Source organism: Spodoptera frugiperda, chromosome 27 (genome assembly GCF_023101765.2).
Source record: "Spodoptera frugiperda isolate SF20-4 chromosome 27, AGI-APGP_CSIRO_Sfru_2.0, whole genome shotgun sequence".
NCBI classification, from domain to species: domain Eukaryota; kingdom Metazoa; phylum Arthropoda; class Insecta; order Lepidoptera; family Noctuidae; genus Spodoptera; species Spodoptera frugiperda.
The window spans coordinates 13,195,121-13,219,020 of record NC_064238.1 but is presented as its reverse complement, the minus strand read 5'-3'; the positions used below and the strand labels follow the sequence as shown (position 1 = coordinate 13,219,020).

Sequence of the window (23,900 nt, the reverse complement as noted above, 5' to 3'; positions counted from 1 at the left end):
TCTGGGGGCACGGTAGTGCCCCCGCATTAGACGAGCCAAGCGAAGCGCAAGCGCAAGGGCACTACCTACCTTTTCTCGAAGCGCTTCGTCGTATTTTTGAACCTTCATAACTTGAGTTTGGGTTATACCAGATAAACAAAATTTTCAGGATATAATGTCAGTGGTAGACTTAATAAACCTCTAAAGTTTCAATTGCATAGCTCTTATACTTTAGATTTTATTGATATCTAAAATACCCCGATTTCGTCACTACTCACTCACTCACTGAGATCAACAAAATTCTTAAGGTACTTCCTGAAGTCCTAGAAAACTGAAATTTGGTATGTAAGCTAGTATTAGTACCCAAACAACCAAAAAATCCTAAAACTTGGAACTAGTACCCCCCAACCCCTTAAACTAGGGGGTGAAAGTTTGTTCGAGACTTCCGCAACTTTTGACGCTAGAGGTCTGAATGGGGCCGCGGAGGGTAAAAATCTGAAATAGGGAAACTTAATTCCCTATTTCCTGTTGAGATCTGAAAATTATACACAAGTACATAGAACACAAACTTTTCATCAAATCAAAACATTATCCTATAAGTACTTAGATATGAATAATATTACTACACTTCACTTCGGTAAGTGTTTATTAATCAACCTATACTTAAACATAAGCATCGTAAGTATTATGCGCCAACGCCCGCCGCCTGCCCCCTCGTCCCCGCGCAGTAGCTAAAAATAATCGGCCCGTCAGCGAGCGCGGCACCCGAACACGGGCAGACGCGCGAGGGCAGACGTCGTTGACGGTTGTCTCGTTGAATGAAAAGTTTTCGGAATTTTTGAAAAAAACCATTTGCCTAATATTTAATTGTATAGTTTAGTTAAAGGTAGATACTAGTGTTTTAATTTTCATTGATAAAAAGTATTAGGATTATTTGCAATTTTCTTATAAATTTAGTAGTTTAGTAGGTGAATTTGTCGCTATTTTATCTTTCTATCTAAGCAACCTTGAAATAAAAAACATTTCATGTTAAATGTTGCCAAGACGAGACCATATAGCTCGCACTGTCAAAAAGTAATCAGATCCCGTGTAGAGCCAAGTTTCTAACCCTATACTTTTGAACTGGCGAGTTGGCCGCACGGAAAGAGTTTAGAAGATTGAATAGATTTTTAAGCTCAAGCCCATATGACGAATAGCAAAAAGTCCGTGCGGCCGACTCGCCAGTTCAAAAGTATAGGGTTAGAAACTTGGCTCTACACGGGATCTGATTACTTTTTGACAGTGCGAGCTATATGGTCTCGTCTTGGCAACATTTAACATGAAATGTTTTTGTGGGATCTCTTTTTTCTGTATAGTTTCTAAGCATTATAATGTAATACGTATTGCATAGTTAATAGACAATACTGTTGCAATATTGGCGAGAGGTAGTGTCAGACTCTTGCGGACTAAATACCACCCCGTCCCTATTCCTGCTTTTCAAGCCGGCACCCCGGTAACCCTAGGCAGTGCGCAGCTCCGGATCAAAATTACGATATTAACCGAAGCTTTGCAACCATTGGGTTAAAAATAGTTGAACCATAAATATCAAGTTGGATTAACAAGACTGTGTAATCAGTCCTTTACATACATTTTATGAATGAAATGATACGTTTGTGTATAATAATGCTGTTTGCGTGTCCTGTCACTATTTGTTATTCCGAGCTAGCAGTGTAGTAGGGTCAAATGAGGCAAATGGTGCTATATAACGCACGTGAGAGATCTAACGCGCATAAATTATATTGTACGTGTCTTCACAATTGTCTGATAGGTCTAAAAATATAGGTTTCAAAGTCAAGGAAAACCTGAACTTAGTTCGGTAAAATATATAGGTAGTTGATTTAGACAGGCAGAGCATAAGGTGGAACACTAAACACTAATATACCTATGTATATACAACGTGGTGTATAATGTAGACATTTTGACTACAGGTTGAAAGTAAAACATTATTATAATACAGGTCATTATATTTACTTACCTACTAGGGTAAATTTGCTTGTTCGCGTCCATCCAACAGTTCGAATCCAAGTTACAGAATGCCATTAGAAAATTCCCGAAAAAAATAAAACTACCACCATATTAGTTAGTAGTAATTACTACAAATCTGTTTGATCTTACAAGTTTATATGTATATCTTACATTCATGTCGATCCGTAAAATGGACGAGAACAGGCGAATTTACCCTATGTACTTTAAATCTAGTAGGTAACGGTACTACGATTTACAAACTAAAAAAAAATACTTTCTTTATCAGACACATCTTCTTTTAAAGCTTAATTCATTCTAAAGATAAAAATACTTAACCTGTATATACTTTAATTAATTATCATCAATAAGCACGTATCATTGGCAAGCGCATCACGCAGCACACCACACAATTTCCATAAAAACAATATGCAGTTAGGTTTGTATGTAAGTACCTGCATTTATCTGCAGACTTCCGTATTGGGCAGATACTCGTACATGATCATCGGCGAAGTTATCACAACAAAGGCTTGAAAACAAATTATTACAATAAACATTATAAATGCGAAGCTTTCTTTGTGAAGTGACTTATTGAATGAGACACTGAGGAAGGGCACACATTGTCTTGTCGCCGCATACATAAATGCTTTGTCATTAGTACTAGGTACACATCAAGCTACACAGACCAGTATAAACTGACCCGTAACTGCGAGGAAAGATTATAGAAACAGAGACCAGGGTAAACTGGTTTGGTGTAGTGTATCTAATTGAATGTTAATTGCGCAATTTGTTTGCGTTGAAAAGGGATTTTCTATCGATATGCGAAGATGTAAGGAATATGTTAGCCACGGAGAAGGAAATGCGTTTTATTGTTGTTTTAAAGGATATAAAATGTGATACGTTATTGTGTGTAATGCGCATCAATGTCGCTAGGTGTTAATCATGCCTGAGGTGACGAAGCTAGGAGGATGACTGTGCTACGGACCACCTAGAGGGTTACTGAGGCTCCGGCTCGCAAAACAGGAATGAGAACGTGGTTTTTAGTCAGTAACAGTCTGACACTTCCTCTCACCTCGCCCAAGGCGAATCGCGATTTCATTAGTATTCAGTTTTAGTTTATTTTTTTATTTCTTTCACAAGGCGTGTAATGCTCGTCTCACATAAAAATCTCCTTTTATGTCAAATTTCGCAGACGTGTTTTAAATCACAATATTCAGAATCCGTACTCATCCTTACTTAATATTAATAAATGCGAAAGTGTTTTTGTTTTTGTGTATTTATTTCACGTTGGTTGCATCGCGGCAACTTTTGGTATATTTTTTGTAGGGATCTCATGATATTCACTGTCTCGAAGCCGAGTAATCGCAAGTGCGACTGCCGGGCTTTCGATTCCCAGATCGGGCAAAGTACCTACTGCTGAGCATTTCCGGTATTTCATAAATTTCCCAGTAGTAGCACGGAGACTGGAATTGTGCCCAATATATGGCAATAGGCTCACCCCCTATTACAAGGGACTTATAATACAAATGGTGAAAAGTGGGTGTACATTGTACAGTGTCGTGTTCGAAATATCGAATATCTTCATATTATGCTAGAGTCCTATGAATTAAAAAAAAACACTGTGTACCTACTACAATACCATGAACCCTACCTTCGAATTGTCCACGGTACATAATTGTGCGTTAATGAACGAATCCATGAGATCTAACAAAAACCGTCGCTGACTGAGTATAACCTTCTTTGACTACGGAAGAGTTCAGAGGCCGCCTCTCGAGTGCAGCGAGATGAATGATGACACAAGAAATTTTGTTATTATAACAAATAAAAACAAACTATGTAAGCTAGAAAAAAAATATAGTTTTGAAAAAAGTCTAAAGTTGATATGATATTTTATTACCAACACTTTGCGTGTGTTTTGAACTTCAGCGTGTATATGACTCATGTTTTTGTAGTTCCTACGTGCTAAGTTTGCTAAAAACGGAACGAAAGTCCTTTTTGTCATGAGAAAAGTGTCCTCAAATTTTGTAGAAGAAAAGACATCAACGCGTTGACAGCTTGTAAAAGATGTTCTTTGTATTAACTTGTACAAACAAATTTTGAAAAACTCATTCACTTTACAACATATTAACCTATATATTGTACATATTTGAATTATGTGATTGGAAAAAATTTAATAAATCTCTATGAATATTGAAGACAAGTTAAGATAACCACAGACCGACAAATATACCTACCCAAATAACATAGGAAATCGGTGAACACCATTGTGTTACGTTACATAAGAAAAACATAGCTCATACAAATGCATAAATCCAAATGTTCAGTGCAAATATATGCAGTTGTGGTATTAGCATAATGCCGTGTCATGTGGGGGAGGGTCGCGCGCCATGATATGTATGTGACAGATTTTGTGTGAAGTCATTGTACTGAGAATACTGTATTTTCTTACAGTGACATCATTGTTTATGCGGTATGTGTATCATATTATTATGTGACTCCAAAAAAATGCGCATATTGAAGATAAATCTACACTAATATATAAAGTTGAAGAGTTTGTTTGATTGTTTGTTTGAAGGCAACACTTTTGGTTGTGATTAAAAATGATCGAACTGATTATAATAACATCATAACCAACTTTCGAACCAGAGACCTCAGGATTAAATGCGTAGAAAATTAGTTGTATTATCAACTTCGGAGAGGAGTACGTCGAATTACTAGTTACCCTGTATAATAATAGAAAAATATGAAAAACTAATTAGGTATGCACGTATTCTGACGAGTACTTTAACGAGAACTTAATAGCCGATGAAGAAATAGGCTCTAAATGTTATGAACAAAACAATATGATTTCGAAACTTTCTCCTCAATACGAAACATTACCAAGTCATTACCGTACGTACATACAAACAAGTATATATCTGTGTATAGGTGTATTTACTTGTAAGCGAAATCGCTGAGCACTCAGTATTCAAAGTGCGCTTAAAGTTTCGCATAATTATACAGAATGTCGAGCATTAAGATCAGCTTGTATACAGTCAACTATAAAAGTTACCGATATTAAAGGAAAATTCTGATGTTAAGGGAAAATTTGGAAAGCAAACGTAATTAAAAGTCGCTCCCAGAATCCCAGTACACTTTTAATGTTTTTGAGTTTAATATATATATCAAGTCATAAAAATATTTTAAAAATTGTCTAATCACGCATTATTAAATCAGTTTACTGCACTGTTGGTGCATCCCAGGGCAACTGGCTGTCGCGCATCACGAAGCGGGTTCAATGCCCACACGGAACCACTCTTTGTGTGATCCACAAATTGTTGTTTTGGGTTTGTGAACTGAACATCGATCTGAACGGTTTGTAAATGCACCCACGACTCAGGTGAAACTCGCTTAAATTGGGGCAACGTTTTATTTAAAAAACGAGTTTCTTTACATCTACAAACTATTAAAATTTAAATAAAGAGAATATCGTTTAATTTTCAGTTGAATAACTTATTACAAAAGTTGTAACCAGCAATAGTTTCATAAAACTATCATCACACAATTTAGAATGCTTTAGTTACTTCAGCTATCTGTTGATGACTGTACACAAGTACACGTGCACTCATCGCTTGCACTTTTGCTTTTTCTTTTGTCTTTTACTGCGTGTCGAAACAATTTGTTCCGGTTCAAGGGTGAGAATCGCATAAAAATATTAAAGGACATTATTGAGAAATTAAAAATTTAATTAATAAGTGAATATTCTTATAAGTAGGTGGAATACTGTAGGTAAATTAGTATGTTTATTTAAAAAATAATAATTTAAATATTAGTAAACTAGCACGTAGTTTATTAGATACCAAATAGGTAAGTCTACCGCACAGGATAACAGAGTTTTGTAAAAGCACGTATGCCATCTATACCTATAGGTACCTGCTGTAATTTGTGATAGATTAGGCACATGCAGAAACAATTCATTTACAAAAGTATATACACAAAACATTTTATAATAAGTTATAGTTATAAAAGAAAATGTTCTAAGTATGTATGTTACCTCACAACATAAGAACAACTGTGCCAAGTTGAGTATATTTTTTGTTATTTCCATCATTGCTAAGAAAATATTTGTATAAAAAAATAACCACTAGCATAATGTCGAGACATACCGCTACTAGTGCAATAAGAGTGCATTTTTTCAGTAATAAAATATTATTTACAGCGTTAATAATTTTTACCTCAATTTTTATATGCACTTCCGAGATCGGACTAATATATAACATTATACATGATATAATAGTAGTAACTAACAATATTATTACGTTACGTTACTAATTAATAACATAACATTTCAATAATTAATATAATTATGTAACTTCTGTATCGATCGCCAATAAATATTGTTATGTGTAGGAATTAAGTATTTTAAAATGTTATAAAACTTCTCAGATTAATTTTATACAATTTATTATAGGTAATATACGAGTAGATGCAACTGACATAATATCCCAACAACAACATTGTTTTATAACCAGTTAACAGACTATCAATTTTATTGTCAAAGTTATTACTTTCCCATTTCCCAACTTAAGCAATAAACATTCCGCGGATGTAAGTAAAGTATTATTGTGTTATTAGGGTTGTATAAGATGAGGCTGCGTTATAATATAACTGCGGTCGCGACCTCAACACTACTTCCTATATTTCAGCATCAAAAGCTTCGATGTTTAATAAAGTTTGAATAATGTAATTTTGTGTTATGTATTGTCAATACTGTTAGGTACAGGATGAGTACAATAGATTTATTTTATATGATGGGAACGAGAATAAATATGTAGTGGACTGTTTATTGTTTAATTAATCATGGAAAATTACACTACGAAATACATCTGTGACTATCTACCAAAAAGGTTCCAAAGTCTAGTGTAGAACTCAGTTTCTTGAAGTTGTAATGGAAACAGTTCATCTTTTAGAAGCAAGAAAAATATTTATTGGAATTTTGTATATGTATATTAGAATTAATCATATATCTATGGAATTAATAGTAACTGCCGCACCTCTATAAAAGTAGCAGATTAACTTATATGACAGATAGTTCATACAAATTGCGTTCTTAATTCAAATTTATTTGGGACATAGCGACTATCCAGACATTATGAAACAGATCCGAAGTATTTTTAGTAGATATCAATTTTGATTGAGAATATTTCACATGATTATTTTTGTATAATGCTATATGTATTAAGTTAGGAACGTTCATTTTAAAGGAGTTACGAGTGCTTAAAATAATTCAAGTTTCTTAGAATCAAGCCAGGCTTATGTCATACAGTATTTATTCATAAATTCAACTTTATGTAGAAATCACGAAGGTATCATTTACATGAGCTGTCACTCGTCTCTCGTCAGATAATGCAATATCCCTAACAATGGAGATTTGCATCAAGTATCATATAGAGTGACAAACATTGAGTCATACGAATTATGACACAAAGAACAGTTAGCTTTGTCTAAGTATTTGGTGTACACAAATACAAAGAGATAATGATTTACAATCAAGTCTTAGATAATTAAGCCTGTCATCAATGTCTCGTCATCAAATAATAGATGATAGTGATAGTAATAGTAAAGTTATTGTTTACAAGACTGCCTCGTTGGTCGAGTGGTCGCAAGTGCGACTGCCGGACAAGGGGTCTCGGGTTTGATTCCCGGGTCGAGCGAAGTATCACTGGGCTTTTTTCGGTTTTTCGAAAATTTCTCAGTGGTAGCACGGAGTCTGGAATTGTGTCCAGTATATGGCAATAGGCCCCTATTACATGGGACTTATAACTCAAATGGTGAAAAGTGGGTGTACATTGTATAGCGGCATTACGTATCGAACGAGCTCCACTGCCTACCCCTTCGGGGATAAAAGGCGTGACGTTCCTATTGCTATTGTTTACAAGTTCCCTAAAGTAAGTTATTTTAATAGGACTTGACAAAATCAATTCGAATATTATAATTTTATTATAACTTTCGTGTGACATACTAAATTAATTATTATTATATCTAGAAAGGGCTAAAGGCTCATGCAGCTCAGCATGGCTTGAAACTAGTTGAGTTCCTCGTCAAACAGTTACGTGAGTAATCCGATAACATACATATAATCAATTCGAATATTTTTATAAACTAAATTAAATTAAAGAAGTCAATTTCGTTTATTACCTAATATTAAAAATCTGCAAGTAAATGGATGTTATTAACAGTAATGAATATTTATACGGTGCATAATACTTTCTTTTTATTTAGGAAATGTACTTAACGGGTCTTAAAAGATTATAAAAAGATCAGGTATCAATAAAATAAATATCAGACGAATACCGTAACCCAATTCTCTGAAAACATTTCATTTAATAAAAGTACCACCATAAAATAAAAGTACAGTTAGTTTTATTCCTGTTTGCAATGCAATATGCACTTCAAAGAGTTACAAGAAATCGGAACTCAATCGTGATAACGAAGGTTATACCATAAAACAACCGTTTTCAGGGTTCCGCACACTTCAATATAAAAACCGGACGTACGGTAGTTAGTTTATCAAGATAAGTCAAAAATTATCACCTTGACTTGTCGCCAGTAGTGTCGTAGACAATACTAAACCTTCAGAGAGGGTCGTGGATTCTATTACATACATAATAATATAGTTATAGTGTAGAGTTGTATCTATTTAAAACATATTATTTTTAAATATAATTGGATTAGTGTTCCTGTTCAGATAAATACATTAATAGCCATGCGATAAATAAAAAATGAGATTGACATTCTTACTAAACTGGCGATACCGTACAGGTAGTAAATAATAGCCTACGTTACTTCTTGAAAAAAAAAGCTATTTATTAGTGAAAGAAACGGTCACAATTGGCTTAGCAGTTTCAGAGACTTTAGTCTTACTTCTTGATAAAAAAAGCTATCTATTAGAGAAGAACGGTCACTATTGACTTAGCAGTTTAGTAGCCTATAGGGTACCAAATGGAAACCAAAAAAATATACAATATTAGCATAACATAACATACTAAGCAAACACAATTTAAAACTAATATCATCTTAATACCAGTCTTCATTTGCAACACAATTATTTTCTGTACGGAACCTCGCGTACACTGAAAGTACCGCCTATATAAAGTACCGACAAACATTCCCGAACTTTTTCTCATTAAGCGTTCGCGCGAATTATTTCGACAATCCATGTTATATACAGTACGTATGTTAACATAACCGTTTGCGCAACAGTTACTGTTGCAGGTATAATCAGATATTGCAAGAGAGCTCTGCATTCAGTTTTGTAACGTTTTATTTAGTAGCTATAATGACAACTGCTGTGTAAGAAAAGTGCACTAGTTTAGTGTCGTTTGTAGGGTTATGAATGGAGCAGAGTAACTACCTATGTAGATATTGTAACTGCAGTGGAATTTTACGGTAAAAAATATAGGTAATTGTGTATAAGTGTGTAAACACAATTACAACTTTAGGCATTTTAGATTTAAAAAAACATTGCCCCACACTAAGCTCTTCTCCTGTATCGTGAGTGCGTTTATAAACGTACTATTTCACAAGCACATGGTTTCCAGACCCGAAACAACAATTTGTGGATCACACAAAGACTTGTTTCACCAGCCATCTTACCAACCGTGCAATTAGTTACCTATAAAGCCTTATTGTTAAAACTCCAAAGATCACGAAACGTAGTTGTCTCTCTTTTCAATTATGTACTTAAAAAAAATCTATACAGAATAGTATAATATTAAGATCGAAATTTCTAGGACCGGTAGATGTTTACAACGACGGACGTGTAAATCATTTCGCAAAGACACCTGACTTTTATTCGAATACATCGAATTTAAACCGTGGTACTATGGTGATAAAACATAATTTAGAAAAATCTGATTGAAGAATAACAATCTAATATAGGTACTTACAATTTTTCTTCCATAGAGCTCGTTGTAACTTTCCCGGAGTGATTACTCTCCGCGTCTATATCCTTGACCTGGAAAAAGGAAAATGAACTTTAAATACCAGTGTTTACTTTACGCCATGATAATAACTGCTTGACTATGGAGTTTTAGTATTTTAACCACTTATTGTGGAATCTTCATTCCATCCTTGAATAGGTATGACACAGTGTACCGTTTATAATATCAATGTTTTAGTAATAACACTGTCATTGTAAATCGAAATAACATCATTATCTCCTTTTTAAAAAACGTTGCCCCCCACTAGGATTTTCTCCGGTGTCACATACACATGTCACCCAGACCCGAAACAACAATTTGTGGATCACATAAAGAGTTGTTCCGTGCGGGATATCGAACTCGCTACACGTTGCGCAGAAGCCGGTTACCCAGCCACTGCGCCAATCGTGCAGTCAAATCATAGTCATTATAATTGTTTCAGTTGTTTCTGAGTAATAAAAATATAATTATTTCATGTAAACAAAGGATTTACATCGTAAAAATAAAGACTCATAAATTAATGCGCGTTTATAAACAAACATAAGTTTCTAATAATGTTTAAAAAGAGTAATTGAAGTAATTAGCGAATAATTAAGTTAACGATTAACGTAATTTAGTTTAATTATTTAATGATTGTAATTAAAAAAGTTTTTCAGAATTTTATCACATAATTTATGTTTTAAGATGTGATTAAACATAAATGTCATTTCTTTTAATCCTCAAAGAAATAGGTGAACGTTAATATTATACTAATGTAGGTGAGGCCGGATGGCGAGACGAGTGTATTTTATTCAGCTGGTGACTTGAAATATTGATTTGAAATATCACCTCACATCTAGGTACGTTTTATACGTATTTGCTCCCACTTCTAAACTTTGATTCGTTTTATCTAATTATTGTTAACTTATATTACGACAAAAATAAAAAATACGTGTCTTATATTTTATCATTACCTGACTGGCGGACTAAATAGATTTTTAATTTTCATACCCCGTCTTTATCCCTATTATGTCTATGGCCCATGCAGATAGTGTGTACAAAAAACATTAAATAAATAAAAAACAAATTGTACCTTACAATACAACACTGATTTCTCACTCGTTATATTATGTACTCGTATGAGTTCTAGGTACCCAATGATGAAATTGTAATTTATAAATTAATCATCGTCAATATCATCAAATTAAACATTCACGCTAATTTATTGAAATATTGAATTTTTAATGTGGTGTGAACTTTACACGTAGGTACTAATTATATTATTATCATATGAACAATTATTTTGATATTTTATTAATTTGTTTTATGTTAAACGATCGATAGAGGACGATGATCGGTAGAAGCCAAACGCATCCACAGTCACGTAGCATTGCAGATCTCTAGGTTTTGGCATCTGTTGATCACCACCAACGTTCTCTTATACTTAAATACTCTTTGCCATCATCATAGACGTCAACTACAGAAGACAAGACGTCTACTACAGAACATAAGCCTTCCTCCCAGATCGGTCATCGGAAGCACCATTAATAACATACATGAATAAAGATCCCACAAGTAATATCAGCAATATTACTTCACAGTGATGTAATGCTGCAAGAGTGAGCGTGTCTCTCAATAGTACGGGATCGGTAGTAGCCCCCGAAACAATAAGACGACATCACTCATTGTGATAGCGCACGTAACATAAACAATGCGTGTGCGTCGTGCGCGTGAGTATCTCCCGTTACTCGGTTATAAAGAATACTCTGAAATCGATTACGTTTTCTTTGAATGATCATCGATACAATTGTCGATAGTTTTAACTCGTCATTCAGCCTGCTATGCTAGATGCTAGGTACATTGTATGACCTAAAAACTTGACATCTTATCTAGCTGCTAATTAGATGTCACCCTGTCATTTTGTCACCTGTACCTAATTACACAGTGCAATGTAACATGGTTTCCTATCTATGCAAAGTATGAAATTCATCAGTTCTATGTAACCGATAGTGTATCATGCATGTCTATGTTGTTCTAATTTAGGCCACTGGGAAATTGGTATGGAATAACTTAGAAGAAATGTTTAAGTAAAATACTTTTTTTGAGCGGGGCACATCATCCAATGACTTGTGTGACTAAAAACCACCCCGTTCCTACTCCTGCTTTCCGAGCCGGAGGCGCGGAAACCCGTTAGGTAATCCACAGCTCCGGGTAAATAAAATACTAGGCTAGAAATGCATGCATCAAATGCACTGTTTGCAAGCCCCAATTCCAGAGTTCCTTTCTACTCATGAAGCAAATATCTCTTTATTTTCCATCTAGCGGTCGCATACTACAAAAACGTTGCCAATTGTCCACATTTTAATGTGACACGTTCAGAACGTTTTACTTATAATATCATTGGGCAGGGTCATTTTTTGAGTCACAATTGTGCACCAATGACATCTCCTCTTTGTACTTGCTTCAGGGTTCTACTGCTGATTCGTTACAACTTCTTACATACAACTCCTAGATCAACTGTCACCGTCATTAAGCGAATGATGCTCAGGACATACTCCACTCACATACCCTTATTAAGAGGGGGAATATCATTCAATGACTTCTCTCGTCTTGGTCATGGCGAGAGGGAGTGTTAGACTCTTACTGACAAAAAACCACCCCATTCCTACTCCTGCCCTTTGAGCCGGAGCCCTGGTAAACCCGCTAGGTAGTAGGTAGTAATAGTAGCAGTAGTAGTAGTAGTAGGGTGGTTCTATAGATCAATGGCTAAGATCTCGGGATGTCCCATTAACATCAATTAAGATGTACAAACTGACCTTGAGAAGTACTCAATAACGTTGTTACTGAAACATTAATTTCCACTAGAGTAAGCACTGAACAGGCAATACCAGTAGAACTCATAGTGAAACTGGCTGACATTGCAAAATGATTACTTTACTGATCAAAATAAAATTGCTTCGACAAATGTTGCAAAACTATTAGACGACGAGACCAATGTACTAGTTTAATAGTTTCTCAACTGAAGACTAATTAATTTAACAGATTGAAAGGTACAAGTCTACCTGTATTTATTATTTTAACTATTACCTTTATTCTGTGTAGGAAGAAAGTCTCTGAATTCAATTATTAATCTGGAATTACTCCCAGTTCATCCCTTGTTACATCGAACTAATAACTTAAGAAAAGTTACATTATTTATTACTAGTTTCTGCCAGCGGATTCGTTCATGTTCCTGTGGGATAAAAAGTATCCTATCACCCAAGTCAGCTCATACACTGTCCGTATACCAAATTTCATCAAAATCCGTTCGGTAGTTTCAGCATGATTGTCGGACAAACATCCAAACAAACAAACTTTCCCCTTTATAATATTAAGTGTGATCTCTTAAACTAGACACCCCTCTGCCTAAACTTTAGGCTTTATATAATTAAATACTTAATTGATATACCTAGTTATGACTGTATAGTCATTTAGCATAAATATGTTGATTTTGGGGGTTTTCCAAACTATGACTATTTGGGATTACCAATTGTTTTTTGTCAGTGTACCTAATAGGTATTATTAAGTTCAGTATAAAATAAATTCTGTTTAGAGCTGGACTTCGCACTGCGATCCTCGGAGGAGATAATATTACAGGTAATTAATTAACGCCATTGGTTTTTCCATTTCGTCTATTTATATATTAAAGTTATAAATCTTATAAACAAAAACATAACCGAGATATTAATATACCTATTTAATCGTATTGTTGTAGATTATTTATAAAACCACAAACCACTTCGCAGCTCGGTAAATAAAAAAGGAAATATGCACTTTAGTTGATGAGCCCATAACCAAAGCATTTCCTTAAATCAACAGCCTTGGCAACTTTGTAAAAAACTAAGCAGTTACCTAGGATACGGAATATTCATAATTTCCCATGAAATAATGTCTTCCTTAACTCTTTATCTATCTGGTTATAACCAGACTACTTTTATCAAGTAAGTGGCCATAACTGTGTGATGCATTATATTTTCGGTTAGTCAAATGATGACTGCTGATATGACTGGCGCAGTAGCTGAGTAAATAGCTACTGTGCAACCTTTTAAGGGTTCGATTCTCCCACGACACAATACTTTGTGTGATCCACAGATTATTGTTCTGGGCTTAAGTGTGTTGTACATGACAATTCCTATTACTTTTTTTTTAAACGTTGCCCCACACTTGTGTTTTCTCCTGTGTCATAGGTACGTTTACAAACATACAATTTCACATGCACATGACACCCAGACCCGAAACAACATTTTGTGGATCACACAAAGAGTTGCTCAGCCACTGCGCCAACCGTCTCAATCAATTGTGGGAAAATATTATATTAAACGAAGTCAGTTAAAAATAAATCGCCGTTTACATTACCCAACCTTACCAGAGACCTAGGTTCACTAGGTTACGTCGGTTATCACTTAGTTTCCATTCTACAGACATTGTCCATTAAAATTTACCCGACACGGGTCAGTGATTAGCTCGTCTAAGTACAGTTTTCGACACAAGACCTAGCTTCTAAGTTATTTGTAAACCAATCTCAATAAGCGGCAGATCTTCAATGAAGCGTCGTACGAATCGCTTTTCGCAATGGACCTGTGTTTGTCCAGGCTTCAGTGGTCGTAACCTCGTTTTGAGATACACAATAGTTATTATTCTAGCATTGTTAGGTTCTAGGCTGTTATGTGATCTAATTCTAAATTGCTGCCTTGTTTGTGTAATGTTTGCTGGTGTTATTACGGTAAACGAAGCCCTTGGTTTAATGGTGCAGTTAATTATACTACATCATGTCGTTTGGTAGCAAAAAACTATTTTGAGTCTTACTGTAAATCACTTTTGGGTAGATTCCTCAGTCAAAAATAAATTATTGCTACTTTTCAATATAATAAAATATTAAAAAATAATCACACTTTCATTCATGCACTTGTCACTCAGATTTGATGTTCTACTTAATTATCGATTTATTCCAGAAATAAGTCTGCTATTTGACGTAAAAATCTGATGACGTCATAAAGCACTATTTCATACAAAATTCATAGAAAATATAGTTTTTGACATTTCGAAAAAATATTGAATTAGACTAGTACGAAACTAACCTATTCTACTTATTTGGCTGATTTATATGTATCTTACTAATATTTTGAGCTAAACCCAAATTTTGTCTAGCTATTTCAGGATGTCTCCTATTTGCTTGAGTCATTAGTTATTACTTGACTCTTGACATTCAAGTCAAAAAAACTGTTTTATTACAACATCCATGATGTGCCAAAATAATTACGATTTATCAAAAAACATTTGTAGATTAATCTGTTGTTTTTAATGAAGGAAGTCATATAGTGCAGTATAACCCAAATGTGTTTTTGGGTCATTAGGCTTTATACGGACAGTCACTTAAAATCATCATCATTGTTTACAAAACCTGAAATATAAAATATTATCTTGTTGAGATAATCTTACGGTTCAAGTTGAGAAACGAGTGTCAATTAATAACTTGTTTTGTAAATTATCTTTTTATACTTCAATTCATAAAATCTCTGTAAAAACATCCTGTGGGTACGTGGAAACTGCGACACGTGATCTGTAGACTACACATCGTACTGATCCGAGCTATCTTTCTTTTTTATTATCTTTATTAATTTAGGGTCTTTTGGCCACACAAAGATCATGCTAAACCCATCGTACCGTACACATAGTTAAAACTGAGATTTACTTAAATACTAGAAGCTGGCTCAGAAATGCAAAAATTTGTGAGTGCGTTTGTGTGACTGTTTTTACTCAAAGACGTCAAAACGGCTGAAGGGATTGGGATGAAATTTGAAACAGTGGTTGATTACAGTTTGGAATAAGACATAGATTACTTTTTCTCACGGTAATGCGGGCAAAGCCGCTGGCAGTAAGCTAGTAATTAATACCATATCGTACCAAAGGGAAAAATCGTGACTACAACATTTATACCATACATGGAACAATTTGTTCGACTGTCAAGTAAACTAGGCAGGAAGTTAGATAATCGTGTCGGATCGGTATAGACGATTAAACGCATATCCGATCGCGTGCAGCCAATGTGCCTGCGCAGCCCAATGTCGTCTGCACGCGCACCGGTAACTAGTGTTGTAGTGCAAGAGACAACTGACACACATTTCACGGCAGCGCACACGACGGTGAAAAAAAAGTCGCAAATTTCATAAGCTCTGCTTACAATGCAAATGTTGTTTATTTATCATCATTTGTTTAGACGTAAACAATGTTAGGCAGTAACAAACTTATGTATAGAGACCATACCGTCATTTCAGTAGGCGCCAAGATATAATTAAGTTACTTAATCATGCATTTTACTTCACACTAGGGCCAATTATTTACTTACTGCCATACTTAGAGACATTCAATAATGACTTAAACTAGCTAGTAATGATTTTATACCAAAAACTACTGCTAAGGACTGGGTTAAGAAACTATTAAATGACTCTGAGTATGGAGGTTATTAGTATGTATAGCTTATTTAAATAGTATGACCGCAATGTACCGGCAGCATTAATGACGACGAAGCTGGTATAGCATGGTGGTCAAAAGTCTCTAATATTAATGACACTTTTAACTATAACAATACAAAAAAGAAAACGAGGACCGCGGAGCACTAGACTCAAAATATAACAGAACTTTAAGCAGAAGATGATTAAAAAAATAGAAACAAACACAAAAGTAGGTCACAAGACCAGTCTGCTACAGAGATGCATTTTCGATCTTCATAATATAATAATAATTATACGAGTATTACATACGAGAACAAAACAAAACAAAATGCTATCGTGAGTGTGGCGGTCACTGGCTCTTAGCTCATAGCATTGAGTGGTATTATGTCATAGCGTTCCACTTGCAATGTGTTGTCCCAATAGCCTAGAGTTTTTGTCTATTTTGTGTTGCAGGCCGGTCGTCGATTTGGTACGATTCGAAAGGTGCTCCGCATTCTGTGGCATCTCTGTTTATTATTGTGATTGTGTGCTGTTTTATTTATTTATAGTTTATTGGACTTTATTGGTTTAAGCAGATAGCCCATTTTTTGTTATTTTTTTTATTACTTCATTTTATTTTCCCCTAATTTAATGATTCAATTAAATTATTCTTTGAGCTAGGCTAAGTTATCACGGAGACCTGATCTACAGACTACTCAACCTACATTTTTCAATCAACAGTAGGCTACAAAAAAGCGGAAATAACAACGATATACATAACTGGCCTATGCCTACGCTACTTAAAAAAAACCTCAAATGCGCCTAAAAAACTCCCAAAAAAACCATTCAGCAAAAATTACGCAAGAGTGTGGGAGCGAGGTGCGAGGCGCGACAATATTGCATCGAATGCAAGCGTGCAAGGTTTCACCCGGACCGCGTGGGACGGTGCAGCCATTTCTTATTTATACACTTTCCCTTTATCTTTGGCTTTAGTTCAGGTATTGTGTTCAGCCTTAGCCTTAATTGTCTCTGTTTTTGTTTAAGCTGAAATCTGTATTTAGTGCAAATAAAAAATATTGGAATTCAATTATCGTTTTCTATTATCTACCTAAATCAGCTAAATCAAGATTTCTTGAACCTTTGAGTGTTTAAGAGCCATGTTTCGGCACGAATGGGCCGGCTCAACCGCAGTGATACCACGGCCTCACAGAAACCCGCCATGAAACAACGTTACCGGAGGCCCAATTACTTCCCAATCCCCGATTCCCCGAAACTAATCTAAGTAATACTAAAACCTAAAATTAAATTTAACCTAACCTAACATTTCTAAACCCTACGGCCGGCAACGCACTTGTAACGCCTCTGGTGTTGTGGGTGTACATGGGCGGTGGCGTGTGCTTACCCTCAGGTGACCCGTCTCGTTTACCGGCTTATACCATAAAAACTTTCATTATTATCGTAAAGCCTAAATCTACACATGAATTAATTTTCATTCCAACTACGACGATATTTTTTTATATCATCATCGTAACTTAAAGGCTAATAACTAACTTCCTAATTAGCAGACGGCAAGTGCCTTAAATAATGACAGGCTCGTTGCCGGCAGACTTAACACCTAGGCAACGCTCGCGTGGGAATCTCTTTTGTTTTTGTTTACACAACTGTTACGTTAACAACACGCTGCTTACTGCTCATCAAGCCAAACAGTAAAGCCATTTAAGAGCTTGTTAAAAATGCTAAAATACACGCATTATAATGGCACTTGTCTGCTACAAAACTTCGCACTAGTTTCAGTTCCCTATCTCTCAAGTTCTCGGTCCGATAGTGACCTCCAAATTCGCGCCATTGCAACGAGCCGCCATATTTGTCGCAACCACCATTTTCCACGTTTTCGCGCCAAATCAACACCGTTGAATTTCGATTGATCGATCGCCGCAAGAAACGAGGAAACCGCAACCGAGAATAGTTAAAAAAAAACCTCTTCCAAAAGAAACCTCAAGTTCATGGTAGATGTAATAAATATTTATTGTAATACTGTTGAAAACATTTGGCATTTGTACAAAAATGGCGCCGGTTCAACGACTGGAAAGCGCTAAAGGGCCCGTGAATACGCAGTTTTTGTCTATTTTCTATCATTAAGTATAATATAAATGTTTTCTCTTATTGGTCAATGTTGCAAAATTGCTATTATTATAGAACAATAGATTTTTTTTACAGATAAAAGCAGTTCATCCGTGATCATGGCGCTTGCAACGGTGCCGAAATATCGGAAACTTATAGACATAAATAAACATAGTGAATATCCCGTCTTATTAATATAAAGTAATTATAGGCTAATAATACTTCCATAGATTTTATGGGCATACTTTGAACATGTAGTAATATAACTAGATAAAACATTATAATTGCGATTTACCAATTTTTACCAAATTTTATATGCGTATTCAGTAGATCTAAGAATCGGCTACTATCTATTTACCCGACTGCGCCAGAAGGAGGTATGTATGTATGTATGTATGTATGTATGTATGTATGTATGTATGTATAATTGTTTGGCACGCCCTGCAGCCTAAACAGCTTGATGGATTTTGACTTGAGAGGTGTCGTTAGATTCGTATTTACTGTGAGAGTGACACTGGATATATCAAAATGTTTAAAAAAACAAAATGGCGGATTTTTGGCGCCAAATTCGAATATTGCTCACTCTCTAGCCTAAACGACTCGATGGATTTTGGCTTGAGAGGTGTCGTTTGATTCGTATTTACTGTGAGAGTGACACTGGATATATCAAAGTAATAATAAAATCAAAATGGCGGATTTTTGGCGCCAAATTCGAATATTGCTCACTCTCTAGCCTGAACGACTCGATGGATTTCAGCTTGATAGGGGTAGTTTGATTCGTATTTACTGTGGGAGTGACACTAGATATATCAAAATATAAAAATAATAAAACTAAAAGAAAATAAAATAAAAAAGTAATTTAAAAAAACTAAAAAATGACTGCGTTTTTTATAACATGAAAATGAAAAAAACAAAAACAAGATTACAAGAAAAATTTAAGCAGTCGGGACCCATTCCAGAAAGCCAGCCGTGTGTGCCCTCACTAAGTCTTCATAATAATTAGAATGGGTCCCGACTGCTTAAATTTTTCTTGTATTCTTGTTTTTGGTTTTCATTTTCATGTTATAAAGAAACGCAGTCGGGTTTTTTAGTTTTTTTTTCTAGAAATAATTTATAAGGAAAAACAACGTTTGCCGGGTCATCTAGTATAACTATAGTATAGGTACTCCTACCGAGAACTTTATACACGTTTCTAACAAACACATATAGGTATTTGCAATCGTAATTACATAGTGCTCGGATTAAACAACATATTATGTAAACCAGGACTGAAGAGTCTTTGCCTCCTTGGCACACTTACAGCCCATCGTAAATACTATCTAGGTACACCTAGGTATTGTTCTATACCTTAATTCATATGTATTATTATGTTGTTAAAATTGTTTGACTATGTAAGGCAAGAAGTTAATGTTTAGGTAATTGGCGTTTACTCGATTTTAAACCGACGAAACGTGATGCAAACTGCAGAAGCACAGCAATACATTAAAATCTGAGAGTGCCTGTTTATAAATATTACAAATTGCTATTTTTTTATATAACGTCACGCCTTTAATCCCCGACGGGGTAGGCAGAGGTGCACATTATGGCACATAATGCCAATGTTCGCCCACATTAAACAAACTCTTCATGCTATATAAGTCCCAGTGTAGATAAAAATACTTAGCACTTTTAAAACTAGCTACAAAGACAGGTAAATAAGGCTTGTTACATTGTATCGATATGAGATTAGAACTCGATGTGCGGAAATATCCTGCACACAGACTAAAAACCCGGAATTAAAATTATCATAGACAAGCGGACAGTGACGTAACAGGCTCATAACACGAGCATAGACAGTAACGCACGGATTATCTTTGGAGAGAAAGCGTTAGCTTCAAAACAGTGGTTGATATGATTCGTACAATGTCGTGCTCGTGACGCAATGAAGATGGGATCTAGATTGAAAGTTTTGATAAAATACTAGTAATATTATTGTACTTAGATGTAATTTTATTTTACTGTTGGAATTAGGTAGGTACCTACTTACGTAGATTTCCTATGGTTATATTTTTATGGCATAAGCCGGTAAACGAGCAGAAGGATCACCTGATGGTGAGCAATTGCGGCCGCCCGTGGATACTTGAAACACCAGAGGCGTTACAAGCGGCCTTTTGGGGATTAGGAATTTAAGGGTTGTTAGGGAATGGGGGATTGATAAACAGTGCACAAAGTATCGTGCTTCGTACTCAATGTCAGAGGGAATCTATAGATTAACATTTGGACTAATTTACTTCTAATTAAATCAATTCAATTCACTTCTACCTACTAACCTGCATATTCTCTGTTAACATGATAGGTATAAAACCTTCGGTTTCAGCAGACGAATGAAAAGCTAAGATATATTGTGGTAACCAAGGCTCGGAACCGGTTTAAAAAATACCGGTTAATACCGGATATCGGTTTTCCTCCGAACTTTTCTTAAGAACGTGAACATTTAAAGAACTTTATTTAACCTATAACCGGTTTATTCGACGAGGGGCATTTCGGGGCGTTAAATAATTATTGAACAGCGCGCGGCGTTTCTTTGATGTGCGTCGTATTAACCGGTTTTTATTGCTCTAAACCGTTTAATCCGAAAAAACCTTTATGAAAATACTGTTCCAAATACCGGTTTAAAAATTCATTTCGCTATCGAAACCCAATGCATAGGTCTTGCGTAACATAGTAGGTATAATAACTTTCAGTTTCAGCAGACGAATTTAACCGAGCTATCCGAGCATATTGTGATAACTACGTAATTTGAAAATCAATCTTAATGGTAACAACATACTAAACAATTTCGTATGTCAAGTCCAGCAGTGCACTCAGACTCATTCAGCTGCGTTTTGGCTATTTTAAGTTATCTATGGTAATTACCTATACCTCGTTAACGTTTTGACTTTGAAGTTATTTAGGTTAATTGAAGCGATAAGTTCAATAACAAACAAGCATTTTAGGAACTACACCTGAAAAGGAAGGTCAATTGGATTATCTAATATGTAGATTTTTTCCTAGTAACAATTATCAGGTTCCTACTAAATGTAAAAACTGAAAAGTAGATACTGAATATGCTGCCTCTCCATTCACAAAATAAAAGGGACGATGACATTACGTTATACAGATATAGTGACCCTAAATAGGAACATATACAACCTTATTGTTGAGTGAAACCAAAATTTCGTTTGTTCAGAATAAGCAACTGAATCGAACCCAATGTTTTTTATACAATGTTATACTTTGACCAAAAAATCTACAAAAAATCTTTAAATGATTGACAAATAATTAATTGAAATTAAATGCTTAAATTATATTAACTTAATTTAATTTAATAGAAGCTTGACAAATAATTAATTACTGAGTTAAATAAAATATTGCAAAAAGCAGTACAGAACACTAAACAAAAACTGCAGATTTTTTTTCATTAGAGCCAAAATGAGTAATAAATACGACTAGGTATAATGTAACCACGACCATCCATCTTTGTAACGTACCGACCAACAAAACTATTCACCATTCACCATCTGTCAACTAAATCAATGTCTCCCAACACAAATACAAACAAAAATAAGGATAAACAAAGAAATTGTACATAAGTAAGGGTTGGAAATTCTAACTAGTCATAAACTACAAACGTGAAGTGAATGCTAATAGCTAATACAGTAAAACATGTCACCTATCACTTTTGTTTGGACGATCTATCAAGTACAATAAAGACATTATTGTCTTTGTCATCTGTCTTAAAACCCAAAATAAAGTTTGAGTTTAATGTTATCATTAAACTCAAACTTTATTTTGGGTTTTCCTTCGCTTCAATACTAACCAGAAAATATGGTAATTTAGGTATTACTTAGGTACTTAGTTCGTTTGGTGACACACTGTTTCAATAGGTGTCGTAAGAACTGACTAAGCTAAGCTAAGTTAGTGTAGCTTAGTTCGAATAACTGACGCAGTTTTTCAAACTCACATAGCGTAGTTCATAGTTTTTTTTCTTTTTTTAAGGGGGAAGGTCATCGCATGACTTCTCCCGCCCTGAATGAGGCGAGAGGGAGTGTCGGACTCTTACTGACTAACAACCACCCCATTCTTACTCCTACTTTTCGAGCCGGCAGCCAGAGCCCCAGTTTACCCCAAATTACTTAGTTTAGTTTTTGGCCTGTAACCGGCTTCAGACTTGATCGTTTTAAACTACGACCTCCAACCAGTTAAGCGTAAACACATTGATTGAAATAATTATAATTTTTTTTTCTAATTCTCAATTAAAAGACACGGAAAAATTTATACTTAGTTTTTTAAACATTGCGTTTACAAACATACAATTTCAACATGCACATGACAACCAAACCCGAATCAACAATTTGTGGATCACACAAAGAGATGTTCCGTGCGGGAATCATACTCGCTACACGTTACATGGCAGCCAGTTGCCCAGCCACCGCACCAACCAGTCACTAATGCAATATACGAAACGAAGAAGATTTAAGCCTGCAATAAACCGCACCTTAGAGAAAATCTATTACTCACTCCCAACATAAAACCACTCCTAAATTCCTTTACAATTAATAATTGATTTATTTAATCGCTTTGTACATATTTCCAACAGCATCTTGAATGTATGAAGACACTATAACAATATGAAGTTGTGAGATTATCCGCCATTTTCGTACTAAATAATGCAAGTGAAATATTTCCTGTTTCAATCTCTTTTCCATCATCAACATGTTTAATGTTAAATGTGAGAAAAACGTGAGATAACTCATGTTTTGTTTGAGAACTGTAAAATTTTATGTTGTACTTATTATCTTGGTTACCATTATTATAATTGTGTGTTATGTTTTTCTAAACTTTTCGTCTTTATGTATTTTCGACGTGATCAATTTAGATGCTGAAATGGAGGAAAACTGTCATTATTTAGTTTTTACTTAGTTAATTTGTTATTTCGAGTTTGTACTCGTATACGCGTGGCTACCTATTTAAATTGTACCTATACGAAACTTTGTTATGATAGCAACTTCAGTACCCTTAGTACGAGTTTGCTTTATGCTTAAAGTAATCGAAACAAGAGCGCGTTCGGCACTCTGATTGGCCGGCTCGAATAAATCAACCAATCAGAGTTTAGAGGCACACGAGTAAACTTGACGAAAGCTAGTAAATATACAATACCTACCTACGTACAATTAAATACTTTATTAATAACTATCATAAAATGTCAAGCTCTTGTGGTAACATCTTGTTATTACTACAAGAGATTTAAGTAGCAACTTACTACTTTATCTAATTAAGTAGCACGAACTGTAAATCATGTCAAAATAAAGGTGAACGAGGCACCGTGTCGTCACCAGTAGGAAGTGATTCCACGGCTGTAGCTAGTAAC

General features: G+C 35.0%; 1 protein-coding gene across 1 annotated transcript in view; it reads right to left on the bottom strand.

The window, feature by feature from the left end:
• The window catches only part of LOC118263251 (neprilysin-4), a 56,075-nt gene that overhangs the window by 23,645 nt on the left and 8,530 nt on the right, over window positions 1-23,900 (bottom strand). The window contains exon 2 of the mRNA XM_050705569.1: window positions 9,909-9,976. Coding sequence (XP_050561526.1) covers window positions 9,909-9,976 — 68 coding nt within the window. The remainder of the gene's footprint in view (window positions 1-9,908; window positions 9,977-23,900) is intronic.